The sequence below is a fragment of the Chrysochloris asiatica genome, unplaced genomic scaffold (assembly GCF_000296735.1).
Source record: "Chrysochloris asiatica unplaced genomic scaffold, ChrAsi1.0 scaffold00002, whole genome shotgun sequence".
Taxonomy (NCBI): domain Eukaryota; kingdom Metazoa; phylum Chordata; class Mammalia; order Afrosoricida; family Chrysochloridae; genus Chrysochloris; species Chrysochloris asiatica.
In genome coordinates, this window is record NW_006408520.1 from 30,950,928 (window position 1) to 30,961,025 (window position 10,098).

General features: G+C 37.3%; 1 protein-coding gene across 1 annotated transcript in view; it reads right to left on the bottom strand.

Annotated features, from left to right (window-relative positions):
* Positions 1–6,810: 6,810 nt before the first annotated feature.
* Positions 6,811–10,098, bottom strand: part of CLCA4 (chloride channel accessory 4) — a 47,108-nt gene continuing 43,820 nt past the window's right edge. The window contains 3 exon segments of the mRNA XM_006878327.1: positions 6,811–7,244; positions 7,635–7,874; positions 9,721–9,891. Coding sequence (XP_006878389.1) covers positions 6,811–7,244; positions 7,635–7,874; positions 9,721–9,891 — 845 coding nt within the window.

A 10,098-nucleotide genomic window follows, 5' to 3' on the forward strand; every position in this document is an offset into this window, starting at 1 on the left:
TCAGAGAAAAAGAGGAAGACCCCTAACGAGATGGATTGGCCAGGTGGCATCATTGATGGACTCAAGTGTGACAGCGGTAGTGAGGTTGGCCCAGGATCAGACATTGTTTCGTTCTGCTTTGCATGGGGTCGCTATGAGTCAGTTCCGACTCGATGAAACCTGACAACAACAACAACAACAATGCCTAGGATATCAGTCTTTGTGCATTCCCTTTCATTTCTAACAACTTTCAAGTGTCCTAGATTTATACTTCATACATTCCATGTAGCAATTATTAATGAATGTTTGCAGCTCTTTCTCCTCATATTTGGTTTGCCCCAACAGCAAATGAAGGTCCCATTTGCATTTGCATCATCACTGTCACCTCTACTTTTAAAACGCAGTTCTTTGTATTCATATTTTGAGTGCCTTCCAATCTTAGAGTTTTATCTTCTGGCACTATGTTTGACAATATTCTGGTGCTATTCATAATATTTTCATCTTTTGGCACTGTATCAGAAAGTGTTCTGCTGCTATTAATAAAGTTGTCCATGGCTAAACATTCAGAGAGTGTACATAAAATACCCAGTTTATTCTTTGCTTATTTCTTAATTTGTTCAACAGCTATTTATGAGAATTTATGATGTGCCAGGCCCTAATCTAGATGAAGAGAGTAAAGCAAAAAGGTTTTATTCTTATGGAACTTATATTCCAGTAAGGGAAGACAAGCAATAAACATTCTTATTCAATTAAAAATGAAAGCTTCAGCTAATGTTCAGTGCTAGGTAAAGAATATTATAAAGAAAAATATATGGTTGTGAGTAAGTTTCTGCATAAATTCAATTAAAAAGGAGGACTTCACTGTAGATATATTTGAATTGAGATCTGAATAATCAGCTGGAGCCATCAATGAAAAATTAGGCAGAGAGAACAGCTATTTCAAAGTAACTAAGCATTCCTGGTGGTCTGGAGTCTGGTGTGGTGCTGCTGGCTAATGTGCTGGACTGCAAGGTTGGTTTGAATCACAAGGTCAGCATTGAAAGCTCACTAGTTGCTCCTTGGAAACTCTACACTGGGTTGCTATGAGTTGGAAACAACTTGACGGCACTTAACAACAACAATAACAACAACAAAACATCCCTGTCATCTAGTGGTTATGATTTGATGCTCTCAAAGTAAGCAAGATGGGGACATAAAAAATAACTTCAGAGTTTCTGACTCAGGTAATCAGGTAGAGCAGAGCTGTTGTGTATACAGCAATGCAGGCAGAACGGTAGGTGGATATAAGAGAGTAGGATGGAGTTGCATTTCTCAAGTGTGAAATATGTTTTAGCTGTTTATGAATTATTGTAGTTTTATATCTTTGAAACTTATTTCATTGTTGCAGACCGTTCAGACCCGGTCAGGAGTTCAAGGCCCTGTGGGCCCAAGTGTTGCAGACCGTACAGGCCACAGGCTCTGAGGAACAGACTCTAGCCACCTAACAGACATAGCAAACTGTTTTTCATCTTAGTATTCAGTTATGTTTATTATTAATTGCATACATGAAGCCCTGATATCCACAGATAAATGCAATATTTTCCTAAAAGCCGAGACTGTAAAATTCCATAAAGGCAAAGTTCTTCCCTCAAAGAATTCAGTCAAAGTAAATTGGGTGGCTCCCTGAGTCTTTGTTCTAAGGACAATAGGACTGCCCTCCCTAAAGTGTTTCCAGGTGCACCCCTATTCACCCAGGCGACTCACTTCCTGAGAAACCTGGGCTGGGCAGCCGACACAATGGGAATCCTCCCAATCCTCCTTCTCCTTCCCCCATTTGAGGCTAGGTGCTAAAAGGTATGTTAATTAAGCTTGAGAAACCAAGTTGTGGTCGTGAGATTTGAACCTGCGAAGTAAGATGTAAAGTTGCCTGAATATCTGGAAAATTACGTATGTTAGCTGTACCTTGTCTTAGTCCCGCCCAGTTTGTGTATAGTTCCTCCCCTAAATAAAACAGAGGTGCAGAACGAATCCAGGTACATTACGACTGGCAAGGCATACGTTACAGCATGCAGGGGGCTCAGTCCAGCATTGCTACCATACTACCTGCTTAGCCAAGATGTTTACTATGTAGGATATTACGGCCCTCATGGCTGAGATGTTTGCAATGCAGGATCTGCCTGATGCCAGTCCCGCATCCACTCTGGTTTCAGGGTGTCTCTTTGTCTCTCTCTTTGTGTCCTTGTGTGTCTTTCTATATCTTTACCGCCACCAGATATCCCCACCTCGTGAACCAAACACCTATGTCGAGGCCAGTCCCCGCCATTTGATGAAATAAGGTAAATTACAGGGCAGGTATAAGAAAGGTCAAAGTATAATATTTGTAATTGGAAGAATAAATTAAGTCAGAAAAAGACTTCATATAATTTTGGAAACAACTAAAAAAAGGTTGAAGGTTAGTTGAGGTTTTAAGTAAGAGCAGGCACGAAACCAAAGGTTATGTTATTACAGTATCAGTAGGGACATAGTTCAAAAATCTTGTTCTATTACTTTTTCCTTTATTCTGTGTCACTAAAGTCAATTTTTTCAGAAGAAAAATTCAAGCTTAAATTGATAATATTGAAGGATTCTAAGGACAAAATATCAAATAATGTAGAAAGCATCAACAGAAGATGGAAGGAATACACAAAAAGAAATGTACCAAAAAGAAATGGTTAGTGCTTCATCATTTCAAGAGGGAGGATATGATCAAGAGAAAATGGTACTGAAGGAAAAAGTCCAAGGTACATTGAAGGAATTGGCAAAGAACAAGGCTCTGGGAATTTATGGACTACAATTTGAGATCTTTCAACAAACTGAGGCAACATTGGAGGCACTTACTCATCTATGCCAAGAAATTTGGATGGCAGCTACCTGGCCAACTAATTGGAAGAGATCAATATTTGTGCCCATTCCAAAGAGCGGTTACCCAACAGTAATAAAATTAAAATTTTGTAATAAATATAAAAGTAAAATTTTGCTAAAGATAATTAAAAAACGACAGCAACTGTACATTGACAGAGAATTGTCAGAGGTTCAAGCCAGATTCAGATGAGGATGTGGAATAAGGGATAGCATTGCTGACATCAGATGGATCCTTGCTAAAAGCGGAGAATACCAGAAAGATGTTTACCTGTGTTTTATTGACTATATAAAGGCTTTCAACTGTATAGATCATGACAGGCTTTGGGTAACATTGTAAAGAATGGTTATTCCAAAACACAATATGCAATGGTACAACCTTACTAGCTGAAAGTGAAGAGAACTTAAAATACTAATGAAGATCAAAGACCACAGCCTTCAGTATGAGTTTCAGCTCAATATAAAGGTAACACAAATCTTTACCATTTGTCAGTAAATTGCATCATGAGAAAAGTTTGAAGTCGAAGATTTTTTTTTGCTTGGATCCACTATCAACATTAATGGAAGCAGCAGTCAAGAAATCAAACAACATATTACATTAGGCAAGACCTCTGTAAACTGTACAAAAGAAAGGATGTCAGTTTGAGGACTAAAGTATGCCTGACCCAAGCCATGGTATTTTCAATAGCTTCATATGCATGTGAAAGTTGGACAAGGAATAAAGAAGACTGTAGATAAATTGAAGCATTTGAGTTGTGGTGTTGGAGAAGAATATTGAAAGTATCATGGACTGTCAGAAGAACAAACAAATCTGTTTTGGAGGAAGTTCAGCCAGAATACTCCTTACTTGGAAAGCCAGGATGTTGAGACTTCGTCTCTCAAACTTTGGACATATTATCAGGAGGTACCAGTCCTTGGAGAAAGACATCATGCTTGTCAAAGTAGAGTGGCAGCGAAAAAGAGGAAGACCTCCAATAAGATGGAGTGGCACAGTGGCAGCAGCAATGGGTTCAAGCATAACAATAATTATGAGGATGACACAAGATTGGGCATTGTTCATTCTGTTGTACATAGGATCACTATGAGTCGGAACCACCTTGACAATACTTAACAACAACAAATGCCAATTTAGCAGTTTTTAGTTTTCATCTTACATGATTACTCAGTAGAATATATTACATATTACTGTTTTATTGCATAAAAAACAAAAGATGGAACAAAACATTTGTGAATCCAACATTTTTACATGTGCAATTCAGTGACCTTGATTATGTTCTTCATGTTGTGTAAACATCACCACTATAATTTCTAAATTATTCTACCACCATTAATAGAAACAGTATTCCCTAAGCAATGACTCCTACTTCCCTTTTCCTTCCCAGTCCTAGTGACCATTTATAAACTTTGGTGTCTTTACATTTGCTTATTTAGATACTTCATGTAAGTGGTATCATATAATTCTTGCCTTTATATGACTGACTTAATTCACTAGCATTATATTTTCAGGTTCATCCATGGTGCTGATGTATCATGATTTAATTTCCTTTATGGTTGAATAAGCTTCTATTATATTCATACCACATTCTATGTATTCATTCATCTGTGATGAATATTGAAGTTGTTTTCCCATTTTGGCTATTGCGAAAAGTATTGCAATGAACAGTGTTTATCAATGTTTATCAATGGAAACATTCCTTCTTTCAGTTTTTTTAGGTATGTATCTAGGATTGAATTGTTGTTGTTGTGTGCCATGGAGTCGGTTCCAACTCATAGTGACCCTGCCCAGGGTTTCTGGGGCTGTAAATCTTTACGGGATCAGAAAACCTCATTTTTCTCCCGCGGAACAGCTGGTAGTTTTGAACTACTGACTGTGAGATTAGTAGCACGATTAATAACCACTACGCTACCAATTACTGGGTATTAAAATGCTGTATACAGAGTGGGCACAAAAGAGGGAGTGGTCCATCCTGCTGTACAGTGGAGATGGAACCACGAAAGGATGAAGTTGAATTTTAAAAGAGGAGTATATGGTCAATCCACCGCCTTTGTATCAGTCTGTTGTAAGAATATTGTTAGATACAGTGCTGGAAGATGGAGACCCTAGGTTGGAAGGCACAATAACTGCAATGGGGTACTCAAACTCATTGTCAAGCTGGTGTAAGACTGGGCAGTGTTTCGTTCTGTTGTACACAGGTTCTCCATGAGTCAGAATGGACTTGATGGCAACTAACAAGAACAACATGCAGACAGAAGACAAATAAGTAGGACTGATGAGGGTGGGGTTCCAAGTGGAGTGGGATGAGGGGAATATGGTGGTCTAGACAAACAGTCAGAGACACAAAAAAGTGAAGACTTTGGGGGAAACAAAGTATTTTGTCTTCACTGATCTTAAGATATAGGACATAGTGGTTTGAGAAGTGGAAGCCAAGGTCAAGGATGATGGGTCAAGTGATCATGCTTTTGACAAATATTTGGGTGCCTGGTGTGGTGCTGTAGGATAAGCACTTGAACCACAAGGTGGTTGGTTCAAACTCACTGGCTGCTCCTTGGAAACACTATACATGATCTTCATGGGTTGGAACCAACTCCGTGGCACTTAATAACAACTGTGCTAGTTGCCCAATTTACATTGGTGAATAAAATAGGCAAAGTGTCTGTCTTCAAGGCATTTAGACTTTTTCTTGAATGCAGTGTAAGAGTGAATAAAATCTTTAAACAAAAAAATCTTTGATCAAATTACTTTAGGGGCAAAGTAGAAAATGGATTGGAAAGGTAGACTGAAGACAGAGAGGCCAGTAGGAAACCATCTTTATTCAGGAGAACATGGGAAAGGCTGAGTTGAAGCAGTGGCAATGAACACAAGGGAAACAGAAAGGATTAAAAACATGTAACTGACTTGATTGCTTGGATGTAAAAGGTGAGGGAATAGGGAAAAAGGTGTGAAGTCTCTGGTTTTATTGACTATGTGATAAGATAATTTCCCCATACTCTAGTTCAAGCCACAATCATCTCTCTCCCTGGAGCATTGCCATACCCTCCTAACTGAACACTACTTCCTTTCATGTTCCTTCAGCTATCTTTGCTACACAACAACCACAACACATTTTTGAAATGTAAATTAGAATGATCTTATAGAAATTCAATAATTTCCTTCTATACTTAGAAAGCAACTCAAACTCTTTCCCATGACCAAAAGACCCTTTAACATATAGGGTAGTATGGTAACTTGGACATAATCTGCCAAATTAATCAGATGTGAAAATTGAAGTCCAGTTATGTCTCTTATGTTGTGATTCTTAGAAATGAAATAAAATGTCATGGCTCAAAAATATTATTTGTCTTTCTTTATAAACAAGGGCAATACCTAGTAACAATATCTAGTAATAATTTTTTACTATGATAAAAGAAAAAATACACAAGGGACTAGGACAGTTTAAGGGAACATGAATAGATATGTTAGTATTGAGATGAAGTAAGAAAAAATGTAGATTTGACAGGTGGTGACTGATATCCTCTATTTCCATAAATTACAATAAACAAGACCATACTCATTGTAGCAAATAATTGGAGATGCTAGAGAACATCAAACCATCAATTCACATTTGATAGGATCAAAACAAACGCATTTTCCTTTAAATATTGCTCTTTTGCTTTCTTATGCTTGTATTTTGACTACCCAAATACACAACTTTAACTTCTTGATGAAGTTTGAAATATTTTAGAAAACTTCAGTTTTAAATAACACACAACTAGTATGAAAAAAAGCATCATTTTTATTTATCATTATATGCGATAAAATAAACTTTTAATATTGACTTAGTTTTTCAAACATCTCTCGATATTCATATTTAACCAGAGTATCCTTTCAGACATCTTAAATAGTTTTTATAAGTTCATGATTAAGCAGAGTAAATTTAAACATTCACAAATATCTTTCATTTTTGTTGGTTTTTATTAAAACCCAGTACTAGGTCTACTTGCGTTTCTTTTCTTCTTTAAAATGCAAATGGTGGTACTTACAATAATACTAACAACTGCAACAGACCCAACCACTGATAACACCAAGTAAGAAATATTAACTCCATTACTAGGATTTCCAGCAGGATTCTGAGGATTTTCATCAGGATTTGGATCTGCTTGAGGAATAAACAAAGCTACTTGTGCAATGTTTGATACTTTTGATGTCAAATTACTTTTATCTACACTCTGAATGGCAATGTATATATGTGTTGCATTTTCTTCTGAGATATTGCCTGGTTTAAATGCAAAGATTTCCCTGGAGTTGGCTTCCTTTGGTGACAGATCAGTGGTGTTTACTTGAAGAGCAGCATCAAAATTATCTCTTAGATCAAGCATGTTTCCACTTATTCTTATTACATACTGTTGAACTAAGGGGAAAGAAAGGTTACAGGTATTTTAGGAATTGAAGCATACCATTTTCAATTTTTTTTTATTTAGTCTTCTTAAAAATATTGTTTGATTATTCCAAGCCTCATATGCAAAGCCTTCTATGTTTTTTAATAAAAGCTGATTTCTAACTTTTAAAACTTTGCCAATTGTTACCTGCGTTATATGAAAACTTGAGACTAGATTAAAATGTGCCATGTTTGATTGATTACAATATTTATCACATTATAAAATTAGAATAAGTTGATATTATAAAATCAATGCTTTACTGATCTGTAAAGTAAGAATTGCTTTTTCAGCCTGACTTTTGAAACATATATTCTTTCAAATACTTTTCACATAAATGAGTACCACATGATATTTCACCTTACCTTTTCCAACATCAAAATCATCTCCTGGTGCTGTCCATGTGAGAGTGATCTGATCCTCACGGGGTTTGGCATCAAGGTCTGTGATCTGACTTGGTGGGTATACGTCAGGCAGGGGCAAACCTGAAGTTGGAAGTTTCGAAACTACAAATGCACCTCCGGTTGCGGTTCTGCTGAAATTCTCCAGAGTTGTTTGATTATCCTCATTTATTTCTGGTTTTGGTGGATTCCCTTCAATTTTCCCTGTATTAAAAGCAATCTGGTTTATACTGGGTTGATGTTTTCAGAACCGAATTTCCCTTATCCCAATTGTCTTTCCCTTTATTAATGTTTTAACATACACAGTTATATTTTTACTAACTGAGTTAATAAAATTATACATCAAGATAATGCAGCAAGAAAAAAAATATGCTGAAAATATAACCCAAAGATATTTTTGAAGATTATGAGAAATTTGTTATCCAATGCTATTTCTGAAGAGCTGTATTCTAGAGTATTGCAACTTAATATTTTTAGTGAATAGATAAGATCCAATTCAGAAGAACTTTTGGCTTGTTTTCTAGTTAAGTATTATTAACTTCCCTTTTCACCATTCTTCCATCACAGAAAATATATATAGGCAGTTTGGTAAACCAAACATGACTTGTAAATGGTGACATTGCTCTTCAAGAGTTGTGCAATTTATTGACTTAGTCCTGGTTCTTTTAAACTCAAGGGTGAGGGGAGTCTTCCTTTAGTATCCTGACCAGAATCGTGTAGGACAGAATCACATTGAGAATTCCTTTAGTATTAAGGGTGCATGTTGTCATTGTTAAGTGCCGGCGAGTCGATTCCGACCCATAGCGACCTTGTATAGGGTTCCAAAGGAGCTCTGGTGGCATAGTGGTTACGAATTGGGTTGGTAATCTCACGGTCAGCAGTTAGAAACTACCGGCTGTTCCGCAGGAGAAAGATGAAGCTTTCTGCTCCCATAAAGAGTTACAGCCTCAGAAACCCTATGTGGGGTCGCTATGAGTCAGAACCAACTCCACAGCACATTTACAACAGCAAATTGGATTTCCAAGGAGCAGTTGGTGAGCTTGAACCACCGACCTTGCAATTCAAATGACTTTGCAGTCTGACGCATTAGCCCACAGCACTACACCAGGACTCCAAGGGTGCATAGAGTGTGAATACTACTACACAATTCATTATCTCTCTTCCTTAAAGAATTGCTTAACTTCCCAGAGTATTTTCAAGGTGGAAATAAATCTAGACAAGTTCCTGCCAGTCTCCTTCCATCAATTGAACCATCTCCCTTCCTTTCTACTTCAAGTGCTAAGGAACAATACTGATATCTCAATTGCTAAGAGAAAGTCTGTAAAAGTCACAAACTAAAGGAAGGAAACAAGAAAACTATCACGTTTGTTCATAATTCTTATCACCACCTTATTCCATTCTGCTCTTTCCTTTTGACTTTTCACATAAATATTTACTGGTTTACAAATCTTTTATAGAATTCGTGAATTGAGGATAAATTCTGGTTTATATTTAGGGTTATAGTATACTGGCTGTTTCTCTCATCTTTAACTAAAAATTAGGCTTATTTTTGTTTATGTAGGTAAATTGTTCCCAGGTACTAATAATGGAGTCCTGGTGTGGTGCTGTGGGTTAATGCACGGGACTGCAATGCCATTTGAACTGCAAGGTTGGCAGTTCAAACTCACCAGCTGCTCCTTGGAAACCCTATACAGGGTCACTGTGGATCGGAACTGACTCAACAGCACTTCAAAACAACAACAACAACTGCTAATAATAATAAAAGCAGCAGTTACTATCAAGTCAATTATGATTCATGGCCAGCGGAGAACTGTGCTCCATAGGGTTTTCCATGGTTGAGGCGACTCTGGGTGGACTTGAACCTTCAGACCTTTAGTTAGCAACCAAGCATGGTGACTCTTTGTACCCCCAGACACTCCAATAATAACTAACATCCATTGTGTCTGAGAAATGCATTCCATTAATGGGAAAAGTGATACCATGAGTAGTAAAATTTCTGAAGTCTATTATTTAAGTCAGCATTGGGTTTTTGATGCCATATGTTACTTACCATCCACTACCCAGCCTGGGATATAGAGAGCTTTATTCTGTTGATGCCCCGACCTATGCAGGACAGTGTTTGTTCCTTCCTGAGCCCGTACTTTTAAGCTGTACCGGCCATTTTCTGTGTAGGTTGTAAAAAACCTGGAGTACACCCCATCATTCTTGAAAGAGTCAGCACCTTGTTATAAGAGTGAAGGAGTACATTATTATTGCAGCAAAAGGAGAAATATATGCATTTTCTAAGTTAAGTATAGGACCTTTATAAGTGTATGTCCTGGTGTGCTGCTGTAGGATAGTGCTGGATTGTTAACTGCAAGGTTGATAGTTCAGATTCAACAGCTGCTCTCAGAAACCCTATACAGACAGGGTAGCTATGAGTTAGAAC